This window comes from Magallana gigas, chromosome 8, assembly GCF_963853765.1.
Source record: "Magallana gigas chromosome 8, xbMagGiga1.1, whole genome shotgun sequence".
NCBI classification, from domain to species: Eukaryota; Metazoa; Mollusca; class Bivalvia; order Ostreida; family Ostreidae; genus Magallana; species Magallana gigas.
Genome location: NC_088860.1, coordinates 10906318 through 10929014, shown reverse-complemented (window position 1 = coordinate 10929014; position 22697 = coordinate 10906318). Strand labels below are relative to the sequence as shown.

The 22697-nt window shown below is 34.7% G+C and overlaps 3 protein-coding genes across 4 annotated transcripts; 1 reads left to right on the top strand and 2 right to left on the bottom strand.

Moving 5' to 3' along the window:
- Positions 1-5: 5 nt before the first annotated feature.
- LOC105319856 (uncharacterized) lies at positions 6-7763 on the bottom strand. Of its 2 annotated transcripts, none has more exons than XM_011417555.4 (8): positions 7266-7763; positions 6519-6773; positions 5664-6170; positions 5362-5571; positions 4520-4766; positions 3239-3376; positions 2075-2185; positions 6-1970 (listed from the first exon to the last, which is right to left on the bottom strand). In XM_011417555.4, the coding sequence occupies exons 1-8, from the start codon at positions 7729-7731 to the stop codon at positions 29-31; spliced, it is 3876 nt and encodes a 1291-aa protein (XP_011415857.4). In that variant the 5' UTR covers positions 7732-7763; the 3' UTR covers positions 6-28. The 2 variants fall into 2 exon arrangements, with proteins under 2 accessions (XP_011415857.4, XP_065925335.1); XM_066069263.1 differs by having other exon boundaries at positions 6-1946; positions 7266-7762.
- An 82-nt stretch (positions 7764-7845) lies between these two features.
- On the top strand, positions 7846-12041 carry LOC105319854 (uncharacterized). Its single transcript, XM_011417553.4, has 3 exons — positions 7846-8104; positions 8981-10349; positions 11365-12041. The coding sequence occupies exons 2-3, from the start codon at positions 9960-9962 to the stop codon at positions 11749-11751; spliced, it is 777 nt and encodes a 258-aa protein (XP_011415855.3). The 5' UTR covers positions 7846-8104; positions 8981-9959; the 3' UTR covers positions 11752-12041.
- A 4538-nt stretch (positions 12042-16579) lies between these two features.
- Positions 16580-22476, bottom strand: LOC105319853 (zinc finger protein Pegasus). The gene is made up of 3 exons (XM_011417552.3): positions 22368-22476; positions 20905-21511; positions 16580-20673 (listed from the first exon to the last, which is right to left on the bottom strand). The coding sequence occupies exons 2-3, from the start codon at positions 21506-21508 to the stop codon at positions 19418-19420; spliced, it is 1860 nt and encodes a 619-aa protein (XP_011415854.3). The 5' UTR covers positions 21509-21511; positions 22368-22476; the 3' UTR covers positions 16580-19417.
- Positions 22477-22697: the final 221 nt, after the last annotated feature.

The following is a 22697-nucleotide window of genomic DNA, read 5'->3' as shown; positions in this document are numbered from 1 at the left end:
ACGTGCAACTATTCAGGGTAATTTGCAGTCAATTCCTGAGTCGCTTTGATGCCCTGACGGGGGAATCGTACGGCTGCCGTCTCTTATTTCTGGACTTAACAAAGCTAGGCAGTGGTTCCTCCTCTTCAAGAGCAACTCTCTTCACACTTGCTGTGGCATCGCCAGATTCTAAGTTGGGATAGTCTAGATGATGCTTGGTTTCCTCGCAGCTTTTTTCAGAATCCAGAATTGTATATTTTGTTTTGTTCTTTTTCACAAGTTGAACCGATTTGAAGATTTCCTCATATTGATGATTAGACTCAGATGTGTTTTGTTTATCTATCTCTGAAGAACTCTCATCCTCCAAGATTTCAGATAATTGAGGCTTGCTCAGTTGATGTAACTGATTTTCCATTTCACCAGAAATTTCTGCAGAAGTGTCATTTGAAATAAGATATTGTTCCTCACAATTAGAAAGGGACATAACTTCTGCATTATCAATCACCAGCTCAATTTTGGAAAGCTCTTCTTTTGATTCAGCAACTTCACTATAACCAGAAGTTCCTTCATCGGTCTCATCATCTGCTTCGGTTTTTACGACAATTTCAGGACATTTATTCTCAAAGTTTTCTTCACATGTTACAGTTTCTGTATTTACCTTGGAAACTTCAGTTTCATCAATATTGCCCGACAGAAACTCATCTTCTGATTCATTTTCTTGATTGTTTTCTTCCACAGTGTCCTCCCCAGAATTATCTCCCTTTTTCTCCTGATCAATTTTCTGTAGATCAACTTCCTTTCTTATTGGAGGACTTTCATTGTTATCTTCATTTGCTGCAGTTGAATTTTTCTGTTCTTGAATGTTCGTATTATTTGTTTCAGTCTCAGAATTAGTCTCCAGCAACTCATTTATATGACAATGAATCATGTCATTCCTTTCTACCATTGGCTCTTGTGCATTTGTGTTATCTTCATCCTCTTCTATACTCTGCACCTGTTCTTGATCTTTTGTAATCTTTCCTTTCCTCAGTAATTCATCATCACTTTTTGACGCTTTTGCATCATCTTTGAATTCCAGATCACTGAATGATTGCTCAGTTGCTGAGACTGTTTTCATGGGTCTATTTTGTGTCGTCCACACTTCATTTTCCAACAGCCCCTCAATGATTTTATATGACCTCTTTTTGATAGGTCTGTTGTTTTCATCTTGATATTTTGAAATCATCTGAAAATTTTCACTGGATGTGGAAGGCTGCACATATTGTGGAACATCATGCTGTGGATAGATACATGACACAGTTTCACTATACCCAGGTAATGGATACTTTTCCAAGTTGTTCTCAAAAGTTTCCAAGTCCCCATTAATGGCGTGAAATGCAGAGGACATAACGGAGCCAAATTCTACACCCTTTCCTTGACTTCTTGGGCATGCACCAGGTGCTGGTTGGGGTATACATTGGTACATATTTTCACCACCATAATGCGCAGGATTGATGGACACTTCATTGTTTCCGAAGTTTTGAACCATGGTGCCAATATGATGCCCCGACGGAGTCTGCAGTGGAGTAATATGAATCTCATTCTCTTCAGCTACCCTTTGGTTGTTACCAGTTGTTTGAATAACCACCATCTGATTTTGTTTCTCTTGATTATCTGACAACATAGATTCTTGAGAGGTGGACGGACAACTTAATTTTTCGATTGATGGTGAGCACCCTTGTTGCTGATTGATATTAACTTCCTGAAGTGTTGCCGTGTTTGATGTGTTGATCAGTCTATCAGAACTTTTAGATGTGGACAATTCAGTCCCCGAAGAGGTCGGCTTGATTTGGTTTCTGCTGAGGGTGTGGGAGGCTGGGGAGGGACAGATTTCAATGTCACTAGGACACTGCTTCACCGTGGGGAAATAGCTGGCTGTTTGTTTGATGGGAGCATTTGTATGGTCGTCATTGAGGTATTGTTGCCATCTGTCAAAGGGGGAAAAAGCATCTCTAAAATTAAAACCATTGAACAGAGTAAAGAAATTTTTTGATCAAATTGAAAACAATTATATGTTACATGTGTATTGTATATATTCGAACTAAGAATAACATACCCATTAACATCAACCTGCAGCTCCGTCGGTCTGACTGGATTGATGTAATTATCAAAGTAGAACGGAGCATACGGATCAGATAAAACACTCTTGGTATGAGTTTCGGGAACACTACCTAATAAAGAAAGGGGGAAACATAAAGCTGATGCGTATACTGTGTTTTTCAAATAAATTAAAAATTCTAGACAAGTAAAAAGTTGTCAATGTGACAGCAAACCAGGTTTTTTTTTTATGTGAGCTGTATCCATGCCAAGTCTGAATAGCTAAACACTACTTAATAGTACCTATCCAGAGAAATGGAGTACCCAATACGCAATATTCTGTGAGAAAATGACTTAGCTCAACAGCTGGTATTTTTTTCATAAATTATCAAAAATCAGAATCCAAGTAATATGCACATCTATAATATATGTACAATTGATATGCAAAACAACAATTTCCAATCTTGAAAGTTGTAGGAGGAGTTATTTGTACAATAGGAGTACCCTATACGCAGTATTCTGCGAGAAAATGACTAAGCTCAACAGCTGGTATTTTTTCACAAATCATCAGAAATCAAAATCCTAACAATATGCACACCTCTGATATATGTATGATTGATCTGCAAAAGAACAAATTCCTATCTTGAAAACTGTAGGAGGAGTTATCTGTACAATAAGGGTACCCTTTTGTCAGCTGCCCACTCACCATTTTCACCATTTCAATAATCAGATTTTTCCTTTGGAAAACCCGTTAAAAACTTTTACAAATCTTACAAGTTAAATATTATAGTTACTTCTATTACACATTACTAAAAAGAGCACATCATGATCAAAGTTCCAATGTTTATCATGGAATCAAATGAGGGGTTAATTTTTGTGTTTTATCGGTACTTTAAAGTAATTGGAAATGAAATTAAATTCAAATTGATAGACAATTTCTTCAAGTATAGAGTTTATTTATGAAATATGTACATAAATGTACTTGACTTAATTTTAGTGGTAACCTTTTGCTTTGTTTCATTTACAATAAAGTGTTATTAAAACAGTTATACATAGGTCTAAATAAATCCAAATGTGCTAATAAATGGAAACACTTATGGGTTGAGCCTGCCTTTAAGTTGATTATATCAGCTACCCATAAGTCCACTTTGGATGATTCTACATTAAAACGCTGTATAAGTACTTGCCTTGGTACAAGAGATGGGTCTGTGGCCCTTGTTCCACCCCAGGGAAGGGGAATGGCCACAGGGGGTCAGCCTTGTCTGGAAGGTTAGGAAGTGTGGGTATGGCTATTGGCTGCTGTAGGTCGTCAGGGGAATGGCTGTAATCATGACCGATATATGAGAATGCCATCATTCAACATATTTCTATTACATTGATTTCGTATACACAAGTGAATATGAACTAGTATATGTATATATTGAACCAAAAGAATATAATTTTATACAGCATCTTGAATTCCATTCTACAAAGTACTGGAGATTTGATATAAAGTATAACAAATTTTTGAGTGTCAACTCTCCCTGGCCAGGTGATTATATTTTTCTTCAGTTTGTACATGGTTCATAATGCATTCTCATTTCAAAATATTGGAGATTATAGCTGAATTAAACTTTATTTAATTTTGATTAAGGCCTTTATTGCAAGAGAACCAGGTCACAATACGTTATTCATTTAATTGCTTATTTTTTTATTTTTTAGGGACCAAATTTTATTTTCACAAAATCATTTTAGATTACAAATCAAGCAAAATTTAATTATGGCAGCTATGAAAATATCGATCTGCTTCTACAGTATTCACTGCATACATGTATATATACTAGATATAATATCCCACACAAGTGCGCAAAATAACACTTTACACATTGAGCTTTTTATTTTTTGTATACATTTATTGTACATGTACTATGTCCAATTAAATCTTTTCTCTTAATGGCTTTTTTTTTCATCTATTTTTTAAAAATTGGAAATCATAAAGCAGCAGGTTAGATATCTAGGCCATTCCAAGATTTTTCTATGTTTAGCGTCCGCGGACAGATTGGTTTTGAGATGTAAAAATTTTAAAAAAAAAAAACAAAACACAATTGTTATTCATAAAATTAGATCGCTTTTTCATATGTTGGGCTCAGGATTGCATTTTTAAATCTGGATCAGAAATCAAATATAAAAACATTCAAAATGGAAATCATATAGTAGGTATTTGTTTTTTTTGTATTTTTGTCGCAAAATGAAGAAATTACTTCAAAATATATAACAAATTTTATTTTGTTGAACCTTTAAAGTTGTGTTTTTTTCTAAGGTTTGTGGGTTTTTTTCCTGATAGAAAGACAGGTTTTTGAGTTTTGGGTGGATGCTAAACAAAGAAAAAACTTGCAATGGCCTTAGAGGAGTGCACAGGAATGACTGAAAAAAATTACAAACTTTTTGTAGCAATTGAAAATAATTTCATTTTATATATATGTACCTTTCAGTAGCTGTCATCTGGTGCACTGCTTGTTTTGTTTTCTGCTGTGTTTCATTCCCTTGATGTGGGGCAAACTGATTCAGCATTGTCTGATTTACTGGTAAATGTGCTCCCAATGTCTCCTGAGTGAGGAGTTTCTGTGGAGGTTGTTGATTAATTTGTCCTGTCGATGGTGTAACTACTGTTGATGAAACCCTTGGTCTTGTCATGGGAACAAACGAACTGATCTTGGACAGTGGTGTGTAATCTATAGAAATATAATGTATGGGGTACTGTAGAAGGATCCATTACCAATTGAAATCTGACTGTTTTTCCTCAAAATCTAATTGAAAAATTCCCAAAATAACTGTTTTGTATTGTGTTATAAAAGATAGGATGCCGATTTTGTATCTATGCTGAGTGAGGCATCCTTATATATATGTTAATTAAAATATCAGTCAGTGGTCGTTAAGTATGGTTTTATGATGAAAACATTAATTTAATGATTTAATACATATTACATGTAATATGCAAATGAAAGAAGAAAACTGTATAGACTATTAATTGTTTTTTGCTAACTTGCATTGAGCCATATTTGTTAAACTATTTTTTCCAAAAGAGCAATGTTTTGATGAAAAATTCCCAGTTGAAAGAATACAGGACCCTGTACCATAAAGGGTTGTAATGTCATATTGGCCAAAAAGACTTTAAAAATAAGAGCAAATTTGGTTATCTAACAAGTTTAAATATATTGTACCTATTTCCAGTATGTTTATGAAAAGGCTCTTTTTTAAAATTGCATATTAAACAATAATTTAGAATGTTTCCTCAAAGTAATGGCTATATGAGTAATATATGCATACCATATTTCAAGCCATAAGAAGTGGGTCGTCCAGGTCTAGCGGTTTGGTACCCAGGGACTGGTATTGGTTGTTTGCTGAACCCCCTTGTGTATTCAACCTGTGTTCCAGTTGCTGCCATTGCTACTGGGTCTCTGTACATCATGTGAGAGCGAGATACGGGAGCAGGCTGGGTATGAGTAGACATAATGGGAGCTACATCTTTTCTGATATCTTTAAGGATGTATTAACAAAATAAAGGTTATTCGCAAATTCTGATCAATTTCATATGTAAAATCAGATTATATACTAGTAAATTTGCTGACCTGTTTGTAACTGGGGTCCATTATGGACACATGTTGCAGTGTTCTTCAACTGTTCAGATGACATCACATCCTGCTTAAATTCTTTGAATGTTGAGACTGGGAGTGGATGGTTATAAACCCTTTGCTGAGAACTTGATGAAACAATTACTTGTTTCACAGTAGACTGTATGGTCTGGGCATCAATCTTAGAGTCTTGTTGATGTTTTTGTTCATCTAATGTCATTGTGTTAGATTTTACTTCGTTACTCATTTGGGAGTCTCCTAATTTGACAGATGATTTGGGAGGGGACAATTTATCATCATCCGTACCTGTAGAGTAGACCTTTGTGCTGATGTTACCAGAAGACTGGCTGTCTGGAGGTGCTGGAGCAATTGGTCGAAATTTTGTCTCCATGCCTTGTTCTTTGCCGTCTGCTTCCTTGTTGGTTACAAACCTTTGCCACATGCGAGCGTGCTGAGAGTCTTTCGAGTTCTGACGTTTTGTGATGTTTGGTTGATATATCCAACCTGATAATTCAAAATTGATCAGTATTGTAAAGGCTAAGCTCATTTTACCTTTTTAATCCCCATGCATCACCATTTTAATATAACATATTTGTCTCAACATTCATTTAAGATTTTTGGTTTTTCTTGATGTTCATTTTCTTTTTTTAAAAATCTTGATTCTAATTGAAATTTAGACTGTTTAAGCATATATTTTAATTTAGTGGGGTGAATCTTAATCGGACTGAAATAACATGGTACTCTCACCATTTGAGAGTTATCTCCCATACCAGGGAGACAGTGAGCTTAAAATTCAACAAAGTATGGCGTTCAATAATGTACAGTATTCAACCATTTGTCAACCACCAGTACCTGGAAAGTCTCTCCTGTGCTGGTTTTTCACTCGCTCTGCCTCAAGGTAGAAATGTTGTTTCTCAGGTGTGGGAAGATTAGCCCACACTTGTCCAAGCCCCACACTGATCTCAGCATTGGAAGCATTGGGCATCTGCTCTGCCAATCTGCCTCGAAATTCTCTTGCCCACAGCATAAAAGCATTCATCGGTCTCTTTATTTTTCCATTTCTGTTCAGATGGTTTGTTCCACGGTTGCGGTATTCTATGTTGGTTCCTGCAAAGAGTATTAACAGAGGGAATAAATAAACTTATTATGATTATTATAGCACTGAATCATGATTTTTTGAAAGATACAGTCTCATAACCGCAGCGGTGTGTGCATATACAAATTGAGTAACGTGCGTAAGCGTTATGAAAATTTGTATGCATAACATCGCTGTATGCAGTTTTTTTTATAGATGAGAGATCTGCAAATGGCTTGCACTAGGCAATGGAAATAAATTATAGTTTTTTTTTCAAAACGTTTGGCAAAAAATGTTGATCTATGGCAATAAAAATATACATATTGTATTAAATCATTGATAAATTTTATTTAAAATCTAATAACTCATTTTGGTAATTTTCATATAATTTATTAAGAAAATACCTCACAATAAAAAAAAGTTTGGCCTAGATTGAAAATAAGGGTTTTTTTTAAATATTTTTTTAAAGCACTTTTTGGAATAATAGAAAATTTCACGTTTCAAAGCATAAATTAAGATCAAACCTGGCATAACTTTCTCCGTAGTATTTTTCTTCTCTTGGTCATCAGGTTCGGTTTTTATTTCAGAACTTTCTTCAGCAGGTCTTAATCCGCCATCTGGGGTAACAAGGTATATCTGCCCATTATGACTTGCCTGAAAGTTGGGAATGACAGACCTCTGTCTAACGGGTTCGGTTTTTATAACAGAAGTTTGCTGGGGTGTTGTTTTCCGGGTACCATTTTCAAAGGAGTTTCCTTGCGAGTCTAAGAAATTTCCATCGATGGGTGCTCCTGCAAGGCCCGAAGAAAGCACAACGTTGCCTTTCACATTTATCTTTAGCTTCTGTACATCCTCCTCTGATAATTGTCGCCCGTCTTTATCAAAGTAAAAATATTTTACCATAGTAGGTTTTTGTGTATTGTCATTATTGTACACAGAAAACCCATTTTTGATCCCCTGTTCCATTTTTTCTTTGCTTTCAGATTGCATCTCGTCAGAAAAAAATCGGTAAATTATGACATCATAATATATAGTAAATGACGTAACAAATGAAAGAACGACGTCATTTAGCGCGATTCTATCACGCTGCAATGTTTGGTTGCCACGCATGGAATTTGTTTACAATATTTACAGCTGAGAGAAGATGGAAGAAGGGACTGTTATTTACAGTAAAGAGCTTTTTGATCCTACAGATGTCAATGACTTCAGAAATCGACGGGTTCTCATAGATTTACAGGAAAAGACACCATCGATATCTTTTTACATCGCCAAAGAAGATGCATATATTGCAAGTCTTACCGGTATTATAAAATCCAGTCGAACAAAGTTTCTTTTAATTGTTCCAAACAAGAGAGTTATGAAGGTAAGTAAATTGTTTTTGTATAGAATTATTTTATTGGTGTTGTTTATAAGGTTTTGAAAACTTTCTTAATTTGCGCTGTGTGTCGCCTCTCCAAAATATCATTTACTATAAATCATATAAAAAAATATTTTTATGCATTCATACATTTAAATCTGATATATAAATCACAATTCACATTTATAAATTAGTATTGGTGCACATGCGCGGATCTAGAAGGGTTCGGACCTGGACCAATAACCTCCCAAATCCCCCCTAAAAAGAACCCAGATTATTCCTACCAACCCTCCCCCTTCTGTACGTAAAACTCTAGTGTCGCGCATGGTAAAGTCATTCAATCTTACCATGGTAAGTTTCTTTTAAAAAAAATTCTGCCAGTGTGAGCTCAAATAATCATCATACAAGGGCAGGATGCCGGTGATTTTCTAATGTAAAACCCACCCTTTTAAAATATAGAGCTAGTTTTACTGTGGGAAAACTACTATGGGGGAAAAGGTTCTGTAAAACACCGATAACCCCCCCCCCCCCCCCTCCGTTTATTATACTGATGAACTTTACAAATGTATACCTCTCGTGATCTTGTTGAGATTGGTCGTTAGAATTATACCAGCGGTATGGACCATTACCTTAATATAGAGGTCGATCAATGTTTATTCTATTGTTTCGATAATATTCTTTTTTTATTTAGAATTTTTTTTAAAATTATTTTAAATACGGTATAACTTTCTGGTAATTGATTCTGAATTATGCAAATGATTTTCGGGTGAAATGTTACTTAGAACGAATTAAGCTATTTTTCTGATTTATGCAAATGATTTCCCGGTATAATATTACTTAGTATTAATGAATTAAGGTTTTTTTTCCATTTCATTTATGTAGGAGATTTTGAAACATATTTTCAAACTGACTGGTCAGCTGTACGAGGATATTCCCATCGTGTTTCGTCAGTCCCACGTGACTTTAGCACTATATTTAAAACATTGTCTGATGAGCGGTAGCTGTAGCGATACAGCCCTTAGTCAAACACGCCCTTATATTCATTATGATGGTTTACTTAAAGAGAGAAAAGAAAACGAAGTTCTAAGAAGCATTGGATTGTAGGAGAGTGAATAAAAGTACATTTTGTTTGATTTCTTTAAGAGTTTTTGTATTTAAAATATCCAAAAGGCCGACGCATTTAACAAAATGCATACTATTATAGAGATTGGAAGCGATTACAATATCATTACTTATAGGGGTTGTTATTGACTGTCTACAGTATTGTTAAAGTGCATAGAGGTCGAGGCGTTGCGTCCGAGTCCCAAAAAGTAAAAGAGGTGTTCGATTCGGAGAGACGTTGCATGGATTGTCACATGTATACAGATTACATGTGACCTCTCTACCCTCCACACAATGATGACCACTAACATATAAATGTCCAAACCTTAGAGAATAACTATCATACATTTAGCATTATATTCTTGCTCGATTTGTGCTTTTCGTTGTCTATATATAGTACATAGACTTATCTATCTCATGCGCCTGAAGGCCCCTTAAGCTAACGTTTATGTATCCGTCGAATTTAAGATTTTATGGCTTTCTAGCCGGTTGATCAGAAGACTTAATGACTGGCTATTTTCTTCTTAATGAGCAAAGTGTAACAAATAATGCTGTATACGTTGCAAACCAGACATCGATTCAAGGTGTACAATATAAGGTAACTGAGCGCTTCCTGCGATGAAGATGCTTTCGACATATGAAGTAATCTCTCAGCTGGCGCTGATCAAACAATCAATACCGCCGACTACACAGTTTATCAGAGTCTGCAACAATAGGAGACGGATTGATCTGTCAGAAAGCTTATACACGCAAAAACCGCATGAACCGGACGGCCCTGTCTCTTACCCCCGGGATGAGTGACAAGGGAGACTCCGGCCACGAGGAAAGTGACGAGGGGGAGGACATATTGGATTATAATTCCATTCTACGGTGCCGTATTTGCTGCCAGTATTACCGGAAGCCCCGGATCTTACCTTGCGGCCACACGTTTTGCGAGGAATGCCTGATTCAGCTGAGGGACAAGACGTCCCGGGAGTGGCGCATCAAGTTCCCCCTGAGGAACAAGCACGGGGACGGGGGGACCCTCCACTGTCAGGCCCCGGGGTGCCGGTACTCCATGAAGCTGATGAACCTGACCCGCTGGGCTCCGCGTAATAGAGTGGCATCGGCGGCCTTGAAAGTGTTCCAGAGAAATGGTGCTGCTAAAACGGTACGTATACCGACGCTTTACGAATTCTTATTTTTTTAATATTAAATTTCAGTAAAAAAAAATAAAAATCGTGTACATAAATGTATATATCTATGCAAAGCAATGAAGATGGTGATCAAGAGACAACATGCTAGTACATGTAAGACGCAAAAACTCGTAATCAAGCTATAGGTAACGCCAGATACTGGAAATCAAACAAATGTCTAAATTATGCATGGTGAAGGTGTCTCTTCAACTGCATAATATACAAAGTTTTCACGCAGGGGATCTAGGTAGAAAAAATCGAGCTATTTTCCTTATAACAGTTCAACAATATTGATAATCAATAACTTAATATATGTATAAACCTACATTATCTAATTAACAAAAACGATACACTGATATGGGTCATTGTATTTGTAACATGTTTTACCATTGTATGAGGCAGTAACAACAATATGTCAGTTATTTCAGTTGGTACATGTAGTATACAATTTTAAATATTCGAATGATTTTTTCTTCATATTGAGTTATTAGAAAATAGAGAGCCCTAAGTAGTTTGAACGAAGCCTGCTCTTGTAAAATTTTGACTGCTCTTTTGCACAAGTTCAAAGTCAACATCAAATAGATGTGCACGTGACAAAGGGTTTTGGTCTGTTATAAATACAAACATACATGCATATTTTTTTGAATTCTTTCTAACCTGAACAAAAAAGGTGATGATTTTTTTTACGACATATAAAGTGCTTCTAAATCAATACTTTAATAGAAAACAACTATACAGTTCATTTTTTATTGAGACAAGATGTCAATTTTAATTATTGAAGTATATTTAGATGTATTGTAAACTTAAAGATTACTATGTGGGCCATGCATTCTGTAATAAAGTATATAAATATTAACTAAGGCACATCCTTTAGACAAACTGATTAATCCGCACAAGTTTCTGTGTACTGATATTTTCATTACAACAAGTAATAAAACCTTCACTGGTCTCTCTCTTCTTTTTTTTAAATTTTTAATTTTATTTGACCAGACTGCTACCCCTAAAACATCCGATGAGTCCTTGGATGCTTTAGACTCTCGTCCACATCAGATGAATAACAAGATCTCCATCACAACAGCGAACGTCACAAATGGGCAAATCATGAGCAAAGTGGAGTACAAAAATCATAACAATAACCAAATTGCCATTGCAATGCAGTTACGTCACAGCACTAGGCATGGTGCCGCTGCCCCAGGATACTGTGATAAGGAAGAAGGAAACCCCATCTACTCTACAATTATTTATGAAGCTATTGTTCAGAGCGGTTTTGGAGCGACAAAGATCATTCACGTCCCGCCTAAGATTGTCCAGAATTGGCGGTCATTTGCGTTTGTGGTTGGATTGCAAGCTATAGGTGAATGTTTTTCGTTTCAATAAAAGTGAAACTTTCGTGCATTGGTATTATGTGATAATACCATGTGAGTTTCTTTTCATTGTGGATTTTCGATGTTGTGGCGTATGACGCCACACATGCATTTCGTCTCATAATGAAAATGATGTTGATATGTGGTGAGATTTTGATATTGGAGACCTGTGATAAAACATGTTGATGTGGCATCTCGTATACTTTAGCATGACATGCTGTGTCCTTGATTATTTCAAAATATTTACATATGCCTATTGATGTATATTCATAAATAAATTGGTGAACAGGTGATCTTTCGTTTCTTGTTTTGAATCTGTGTGCTCAGAAACAAAACTAAGACGCTTTCATTTCTAATGCATTTGACGGTTGGTTTTTCATCATTAGACGTTTTTTGGGGGACAGGTGCTTTATAAGATTTGAAAAACATTTTTGTGATAGCAGACTTTCATAACCATAAGCTTTTAAAGAGGCTGGATGGTAAAAAAAAAATTTAACCATCCAGATCTACCTAACAAAAACCTATGATTTGATAAGCTATGAACTATTATTTAGTTTTTTAAAAATCATATATTTTGCCTTTAAAATTTTGGGATTTTTCTTGATTTTGATATTTAGGTCTTTTTCTAAAGGTCAATATGTACAGTTTAAAAAAAGCCACGGGTATGGGGGAAGGTTGTATTTTGTTTACTTCTTTTCACATGTACTTGGATAAGAATTTTAAATAGCCATGAATTCTGAAGACTTTAAAGTCAAGATTCGTGCTAAGATAAGCACATTTATTTTAAATACTTGTTGCCAGGAAATCTCATATAGCATTTAAGTTAAGAGAAAGGTAGTCAAACACCCCACTTATTCACCCCCCCCCCCCCTTTCCAAAAAAAAAAAGTCCAGAAACAGTGTTGTAAAATTTAAGCTTTTTTCGGATCGGTTTTCTTTTTTGTTTGTTTGAAAACCTCCCTCACCTGAAAGAAACAAATTTAACATTATTTACTGACATTTGACTGTATATTTTCCCCCCTAATCATTAACAAGAGGCCCATGGGCCACATCGCTCACCTGAGGAACAATAGGTATGATAAAATCAGCTTAATGGAGTCATAATACAAACTATCTCGACAATGTACAATAATACATGTAGATCCTGTATAAATAAAATCCATTTTCCCCCCGGATATTCTTATGTTTATAATCATTAGTCCCTTTTCTAACAGGATGATTTTATAGTCATATCACATGTTGAGTATTGCAGTTCTCAAAAAGATCCTTAACAATTGTTTATATATGTGATATAAACCTACATCAAGTCCTGAACCTTCTTGTGAGGCTGAAGAATTGTCCTGGGGCCAAAGTCTTAACAATTATAAAGAATCATCTGGCTGATTAGTTTCTGAAAAGAAGATTTTTAAAGATTTACTCTACATATTCCTAGGTAAAACTTTGACCCCCCTCCCCATTGTGGCCCCACCCTACCCCTATTTTCACAATCTTGAATCTATACTACCTGAGGATGCTTCCATACAAGTTTCAGCTTTCCTGGCTGATTAGTTTTTGAGAAGAAATTTTTTTAAGGATTTACTCTATATGTTCCTATGCTAAACTTTGACCCCCCCCCCCCCCCCTATTGTGGCCCCACCCTACCCTGGGGATCATGATTTTCACAACTTTGAATTTATACTACCTGAGGATGCTTCTACACAAGTTTCAGCTTTCCTGGTCATATGGTTCGTTAGAAGATTTTTGAACATTTCTCGAAAATTTTCATAAATTCCTAATTATCTCCCTTTGCAAAAAGGTGTGATCCTTGATTTTCACAACTTTGAATCCCCTTAGGCTAAGGATGCTTTGTGCCAAGTTTGGTTGAAATTGGCCCATGGTTCTTGACAAGATGTTAAAAATATGAAAAGTTTACAGACAGACAGACGAACCACAGACAAAAAGTGATCAAAGTAGCTAACTTGAGCTTTCAGCTCAGGTGAGCTAAAAACAAAATACAATGTAATTAATATTGAATCAATTTTATTTTCCAGCAGTTATATAACAAAGATTACAACATGCTGCCATAGTAACCAATATAGCGATAAAAAAATCTAAAATACAACAGCCAAGCACGTATACATAGTGATTACAGACAGCTCAAACATTTCTTTTTGTGTTACTCTGTAACATTTAAGTACAATCAATTAACAAATCTCCTCCCTTCAAAAGACTGTCAAAACCAAAAAAGATCTTAAATAGTACAACATGTGCTTATGTAAGTTTGAAAAAAAAAATTTTGTATGCACCATTTTGTTCACAGTTGGTTTCAATCTTAAAACAATAGCAGATTCGTGAAATTTATTTTACATATTCATAAAAATTCTAAAAATGCAAGTTTAATCAATGTATTTTTTTTTAATGTAGAAATTTTAATATCATAATTAAAAATGTCAAAAAATTGACAAATTATTCTTGTGAGAAATCTCTTTCAAAATCAGTATCAAATAATTGACATGGGGTTTTCCCTCCATAAAACCTTTTTTAAGTCCCCAAAAACACAACCCTTGTAACCCTTGATTTAACATTAAAATGTGTAAGACTTGTATTTGAAAACTGTGTTAAAGATCAAAATATTATTTTGATACACTAAAAATGAAATAAATGTAGCTGATTTGGCTTTCTTAATGGACCTAGTGAAAATAAATATCCATGCAAAAAAAAGGAGAGGGAAAAAATACATTTAAAGCACCAAAGCTGAAGGGTGTAATATTCATTTCACAATTGATTAAAAATAAAAGAAATATAAAAAAAGAAAAAGCAATAACTACACTGTCCTAAGCATTTCATGCTCCATTCATACACAAGTTGGTAAACTTCAAATGAGGATAAATCTATTTGGTAAACAAAGTAGCACATATAAACAAAATAATAAAACAAATTGTCAATTCAAAGTGAATACAAGCACCTGCAACTTTGCTATGAATTTCATATAAACACAGCTATATAAACACATAGGTATGTACAAACAAAGTTGTTTTAGTTTACCATGCTTAAACAACATTAATTTGTTAAATAGAATGAATGATGCATGTAGAATATAAAATAATGGTATATATTTGTTCATATGATATGTAGTTTATTTCTTTTGAAGAAAATGTTTCAGATACTTCTAATTGTGAACAGAACAATTATTATATTATTGCTATAGCACTTCAACAGAGCACTTCAACAGTTTCACAGAATCCCAGAATGTGAGTATAGATCAAAAGATCAATGTCAGATAACTTAATCATACATTAGTATATACTTGTTGTTATAGGCCAACGTCATGGACTCCACAAGTTTATGATACTTATTTCATAAATCAATGATAGTTATATTATTGGGGGTTTTTTTTCTTACAAACCAAAAAAAATATGTCTTAATAGCAGTGTAATAAATACAAAGTTCTGTTAATAACATTTGGATCAGCCCTTAAAACAATTTTTTAAGGCTGGTGGAGGGGGAGGGGCTAATAAATCAAAGTGATTTTAATTTTTTGGTGGACATTGAACTTTTGATCTCTACCATAAACAAATTCATAACATTCACAGTAAATAAGGCCCCAATGACTATATTTCTTAAAGGGACTTTGACAGGATTTGAGCTCGAAATTAAAAATTTTATTTTTCCAATTTTGATGTTTAGAATGGTTAATATGGTTACTTTTAATGCTTTTTCAAAATTTGAAAGTCAAATATTGAGTTATAGGCAAGATACAGATCGAGTTTGAAAACCTTTGTTTTGGAAACAAAGCTCAAACTTTGTTTGGTTTACATACATGTATGTGTTTTATTGATATAGGTCTCTATCAAATGTTGCTTCTTTCTGTTTATCATATTATCTATGAACACTTTGAATCAGTTTTCCTGGTTTGCCACCAGTCATTTGGTCAAAGAAATGGTAATTCTATACTTTACATCATTTGTAAACAAATGTAAGACACGAGCTTTGTTTGTAATACATAACAATGACTTTTTACCTATCTCTCTCAAGACTTGGCTTCTAATATTCCAAGTTTGGTCAATAATTATTCAAAATGAGCAAGTAAACCATTTTATACATAAAATAAGAAAAAGAAAATTTTGATACAAAATCGTGTCCAAGTCCCTTTAAATGTTACATCAAACTATCATGTTGCAAAAAATTTGAATGAATCATTAACAAACATATATGCATGGCTTTTAGTAGTTGAATATTGCACAGACATAAGAACAGTAACACCAAATATTTCACAGTTAATTAACAGCATCACAAAATTACTATTGGTACACATCAATTCAGCATAAGAAACTTTAATTAGTGACTCGATCATGGCTGCTCAACACACAGATAAAAGACTTGAAAATAATATTCCATGTACAAAATGAACTGACAATAATTAACAAAACAAATCACAATACGGACCTAACCACACCTTATCCCCCAATACAATCACTTAATGGTTCCAGAAAAACATTCCTAATCAATAGATACATATATCCCATGAGGTCCCTTTGTGTTGTGATCAGCAGACTTTTTAAAAAATGTTCATTAACATTTAGTGAGATAACCTTACAAGAAACAAGGGAAACAATTCCTACACAAGTTTTGCTCTTACCTAATAAATGTATTGCTTAGCATTAAAAAGACATATTTCTAATTCTTGCAAGATGAAAAGATGAGGAGCAAAGTATAACCATTTCTGAAGTACATGTATAAGCGAATAAGAATAGTCATGTCTATCCTTAAACTATGACTGCACCAAAACTGCAGACTTGCAGTGCCTTTTTTTTTTATTTTAAGCAGCAACACCAACTGGTGCTATTTTTTTTCCTTTATGTAAAATTAAAATTTTGCTGTTTTAAGTCATTATGATTGATGAATGCTGCAAATATGGACAAACCTTTGAAACTGAAAGATAATAACAATCTTTAATTCCTGTTGAATCCTTTGATTGATGCATTTACATTTTGAATGACATTCAATAAATTTTACCCTTTCTCTTTCTTATCATGTACTGCAGGTAATATCATATGAAAGTACATATATCTAAGTATATAATGAGTTTGAGGTGATTTTCATATTTATAATTTAATCATTTTCACCATCTCCATCAAATTGTGTTTTCAAATTATCATGGCATAGTTCTCCCATTCTCACTCCAAAGGCACCACTCATATGGCTGTTGTGTTTGCACAAATGATACAACAGAAGTAAAGTTTGGGAGGGTGTTTAAAACATTTCTCAAGAAGATGATAATCAATTTCTGCAGCTGCCACAATGTCAAAAAATGCTGAATTAGAATAATGGATGAATGTTAATTTATAACCGGGATTGTACATTTTAAAACTCATCGAACTCTGCCATTTCAAATCAGTGTGTATACGTAAATCCTATCGTTGAAAGTACACATGCTCAATGTTGAAGTTCAAAAGATTAACATGATATGTACCTATACTTTTTTCTCATAATTATCATTGGTGAACAACATGTTTATTTACTGGGAAAAGTATGGGAAAGGATGGCTATTCTGTAATGATTGTTCCTTTGAATTTCTAAAACTGCAATCCTAGTCAAAGAACTATTCGTCAATAGAATTTTCAATAATACAGCAAATATTCTGACAAGCAACTATAACAGCACAAAATATTTTCAATCTGAACTACACTTTGACTATACTGTGCGAGATAAATTTTTGGTAGAAGAGCACTAATATGATAAAAAAAAATTGGGAAAAAACCACTTACCCTTTCTGAATTTTTAGGGATAAAATAACAATGTTTTGACAAACAAAATAAAAATTAAATCATGATAAAAATTACCCTTCCTAGCAGTGGGGTTTTCCACTAGGTATAAATAGATACATGTATACATTTTTGTGATTGGCCAATTTAAATCTCTTATTACTTAAAAATCAATACAATTATTATCTTCACTTCTGACAATGACAAACAAAGAGATCAAAATAAGCACTGAATTTCTTTTTTTCCCAAGAGAACAGCAAGATTGTTTTGCACATATTGAAATGCATATTGCTAAAACTTTTTAAAGTTTTAAGTACAGGTGATTTTGTAAAACATTAAATGTGCAGCTGATATTGAAAACAAATGGTAGACTTTGGTAAATAAAAAGAGAATGACAACAAAAACATTGGTAACATAAATATAAACTTATAAAAACAAATATTGAATACAATTAACCAAACACAACATTCAATTAAAAAAAAAAAAGGATGTTTTTATGAGGAGAATAATGTACTCCTCATAGGCTACATTCATGCAGTAACAACAAGCAAACACAACGGTATAAGCACACACACACAAAAACATCCAAACACATATTTAATTTTTAAATAAATTTGAAAAAATCAAATCGTACAATAGATATAAGAATTTTTTTTTCTCCAACGACGTAAGTTGTGGCCAAAGTTAGAAAATACCGGTAAAAAGGATGATATTAATGTTTTGGTAAAAAAAACTTAGTAACAATTTGGCCGACTTTGGTAAGGTACATTACCAAACACAACATGTCTCTGTTTCTTCATTTTTACCATGCATATAGAATTCTGAGCAAAAGTACTCATAGATTTTGGGGAAAAAGCAAACATAGACAATTTTTGTACATAAAGCAAAAAGATCTATTTTTCCAAATGAAAAAGAAACACTTATAACTGCGTTCAAAGGTGATCAATCAATAAGTATGTGGAGACAACATTATGGCAATTTCAATAATTAGATATCTAAGCAGAGATCTCTCTATTTTAAAAAAAAAATTAAAAAACAAGAATACCGACGTATAAAATAGAGCTACCGTAATCTTGCAAATATGTGCATCGAGATCAAGACAAAATAATTTCACATACTTTACAATTTGATATGGGATTCAAAGGAAACTAGAGTCCTATGAGATAATGTAGTAACCTTAATGATAAAGAAGAATTACTGTTTACTGAAAATGAATTTCTGTTTCTGGTTTCTAAGACATGCATTTTGTTTCTTATCTCCTTAAACATGAAAAAAGAATACTTTTAATGTTTAAAATATGAAATTAATACACTTATTTTGTAAAACAGAGCGTTAATTTTCACAGTTTTGGTCCAAGAACAAAAATTGCTATGTGAAGGATTCAAAGGCTTTGAAATTCATAATTTGGTGTTCCTGGCACAAATAAATAAATCTTACATGCCAAAATTTAGCAACATTGGCAAAAAGTCTAGACATTGTGTCTACAATCAATACAATATAAGGAGATTGGGCGTCAACAAATTAACCATCAGATCTACCTAAATTTTATAATCTTTTTTCAAAGTTTTAAACTATTATTTAGTAAAGAAAAATTCCACATAATTTAGCTTTAAATTTTTATTGTTTTACTATATTTTTATAGAGAGCTCTTCTTCTACAGAAGGTCTATAAGGTCTAAAAATGGTCTTGAACATCCAGCCCTCTTTAACAATTAAAGCATAAGCACAAATGAAAATGACTTACGGACAAAATTATTTTTTAGACATGGGGGGGGGGGGTGAAGGGGGGTCCTCTGGGAGTTATTGAAAGAGAGTCTCTACTGCAATGGTTCCATTGCAATTAACAAAATATCATTAAAGTACAATTATTTTTATTAACTTTCTAGAAGTTAATAAAAAAGTTAACCTTCAAAACATAATTTCAACACTTTGAATGCTTAGCACTGATGGCCTCTCATTATATGAGAATAAAATCCATATTTGTTGCCACACTGCTTGCCACAAACATTACAAACAAAAGGGTCAGTGTGGCTATGGCAACCAACATGGATGTAATACAAAACCTCATCCTCAAATGAAATGCCACAATGGTTGCAGCGATTGCAATGTTGTATATTTGACCCCATTTCATTGCTTGCAGACCTTTGGTGCTGAGACAACTGCCCTCTGTTGGCAAGAAGTTCACACTGCACGCCTTGATCTGACACAGAAACAAAAGAGTCAAAGCAGGCTTCGGCTTTGATGTGCTGGAGATTACACTGAATTCCTCGATTTTGAATTTCAATTTTAACAGTAGTGTTGACACTGTTTGATCGCTCCTCAGCCTGAGAGGAATTTGATGACTCAGCAGAATTTGCCCTCATGGAAGTAGATGCCTCATTGCTGTCGACCGTCACTAGCTTTTTCTGATGTTGGAGATGAAATGCGTTCAGATTTCCGAGGTCGTTTTGAAATCCTTGCTGACGGTTTGGAATCACTGAGCTGGATACATCTGGGGTGTCGTCGCGCTCTGGGGGTTCGACTTTCACTTTGATTTGGTGATCCCTGCCATCTGACATGACGGCAACCTGTGAGACATGAGGATGATCCCGCCCCGAGGGACTGAGATAATACCCCGAGGATGTAATGGTGCTGCTTGGGGGAACTCTGTGAGAGGGATGAGTATTCATAATGGATGACACTATTGAGCGTAGGTAATTAGATGCCATGTGATTCTCCTCATTGGCCTGTTGTTGGATCGGTGCCACGTAGCCACCAAACTGAGGCTGGATTCCCTGTGTCTGGGTGGAGAAGGGCTGGTGTTGGTAGTTGACTGTTGGGACCTGGTGGTGTATACCGGTCAGCAAAGAGTGAAGGGCATTGGATGCCGAGAAATTCCCACTCCCAGATGTATGACGGAGACCTTGAGCTCCCAAGTCTGACTGATTGATTCCAAAGTGAGTGTCTGGATAATTGGTGGGAGGGTAGGTGTTGATTGGGGGCATGGTGTAGGGCATGTTAGGACCAGGGTGTTCATTGTGGACTTGGACAAAATGTTCTCGGAATTTACGAGGCAGTATGGTTGAGAATGAGCATTTGCCACACTTAAGGACGTTGACAGGATTGCTTCCAATGTGAAGTCTGCGATGGCGACGGAAGTTACTCTTGTCATTGGTGGTGTAATCACACAAATGGCACTTTAATGCTTTAACACCTGTATTAAAGATCAAAATAAATCTATGATTAAATCTGACTATTTATAATGCCAAAGCAACACTGAAACAGATGGAAATTACAAGTTCATTCATACCTTTCAGTTTTAAGAAAGTTTTTACATTTTACCAAGTAATAGAATTCACTTCTTATAGAAATTGCTGTAGCAAAAGTTTTATCAATCAACAAAATAAAGGGAGGGAAAAAAAGAAGAGTTTCTTGGAGTTCTTACTTCCATGCTTTGGCATGTGTAATTGCAGCTGAGTATAGGTGGATGTGCAGAAGCTACAAAGTCTACATTTATATACATTGGCCATCATTGAGTCCATTGGTGAAGACTCGGGTGAGGAGTCAGGCAGCATGTAAGTAGCATCTTTTCCAAAATCCACCTGGATTCCATCTCCATGGGAATTTCCCTGTCCACTTGAGGGAGTTCCACAGCTCCTCTGAATGTCTGACGTTGGCGGTGACTGACTATGATGTGACGATCCAACACTTCTCACATCTCTCCTCATCTCCGAATTCCGGCAGGGAGAGTAGGAGAGTTTACGTCCATGATCTGGAACCGACAGATTCAGGGCACTTGTAGGTGTATCGTGATCATTTACTGCCATGTCTCGCTGAGCCATCGAACTAGCCAGCAGTAGGCGAGCCATGGCGCTATCATTACTGCAGCGCTCATCCAGCCTTGATCTCAGAACGAGGTTTGGGGTTTCTTGACTTGCCTGTCGTTCTTCTGGGGACTCAACATCACCTCTGTCTTCTTCTGTTTGACTGTCTTCATTCTTTACCTCTCTCTGGCTGTCAATTTTACCAGTGTCTAAATCATCTGCCATAACCTACTCACAATATAAAAGGAGCATAGTTTTATGTTTGTATTATGGAAAGTAGAATCAAAACTGATGTTTTTGTAATGATAAAAAGAAAACCGTATGCTATTGTAAGAAAAATATATAAGACAGAACACATGGGGCACTCTCAAAGACAGGATGTCATAGTGGTCTGTTCCCCAACAGCTAAATAAGGAGTTTTAAACATGTGAAAAATAATAATTGACATAGGATGATATCAGAATAATTAGAAACTTTATCCAATGTTATCTGGTTAGTAGCCACAGCTCAACTTCCTTCTCCTGTTTAATGCTTTTCTGTAATGCTAAACTGCTTAAGTAAACTATTCTATATCACTGCTGGAGTCAAGTTGTTTTTCTTTTCTTTTCTTTTTCCTTTTTTTTTTTGGGGGGGGGGGGGGTAAATGCTCTTTGCTTCTTTACACAACCAATTTTTCAAAAATTCAATACATACAATATCAAAGTTTTTATTCTTCTTAACTACAAGAGGCGCTGAATGACTTTGAATATAAAAAAATCAAAGTTGTAGATCTATATCAATTACCTTGATAACTCAAATATTGCAGAAAGTAACAATATGACATTTGGCGCCAAGTATATAAAGAATATTTATATGATACATTTTTTAATTATTGATGTGATGTACGTCTTATATCATTTGATGAAATTCGCAGGATATGAAAGCATTTTATAAAAAATCAACACGTCAAACATTCCACACGTCGCCCGAGATTCCTCGGTACCTGCATCACGAGAGCCCCTATTTCAAATCTCAGCATCATAATGGAAGTTGTAAATCATTTACATGAAAGCAAAAATATGGCTAATCTTTATAAAATATGTACCTTGATGAAAAATGAGGATTAATTGATGTACCGTTACGTGATATTAAACATTAAAAATTCTTCCTCCATATCTAAAAACGCCATTTTAATTTCTAATCTCCAATCACAGAAGAGTTTTTAAAGGGGCGCCAATGGGGAAATCCAAATACTTATTTTTTTATAACAGATTGAAATACTTAAAAAAAAACAAAAAAACAAAAACCCCAAAAATCCAGGGGTTGGTTGGGGATCGCGATTGTGTGTAAGGGAACGGGGGTTCTTGCGTTTGTTAATTTTTTAGTAATATATGGGACTCTATGGAAATTTCATTGAAAATGTTCTCATTTTTTT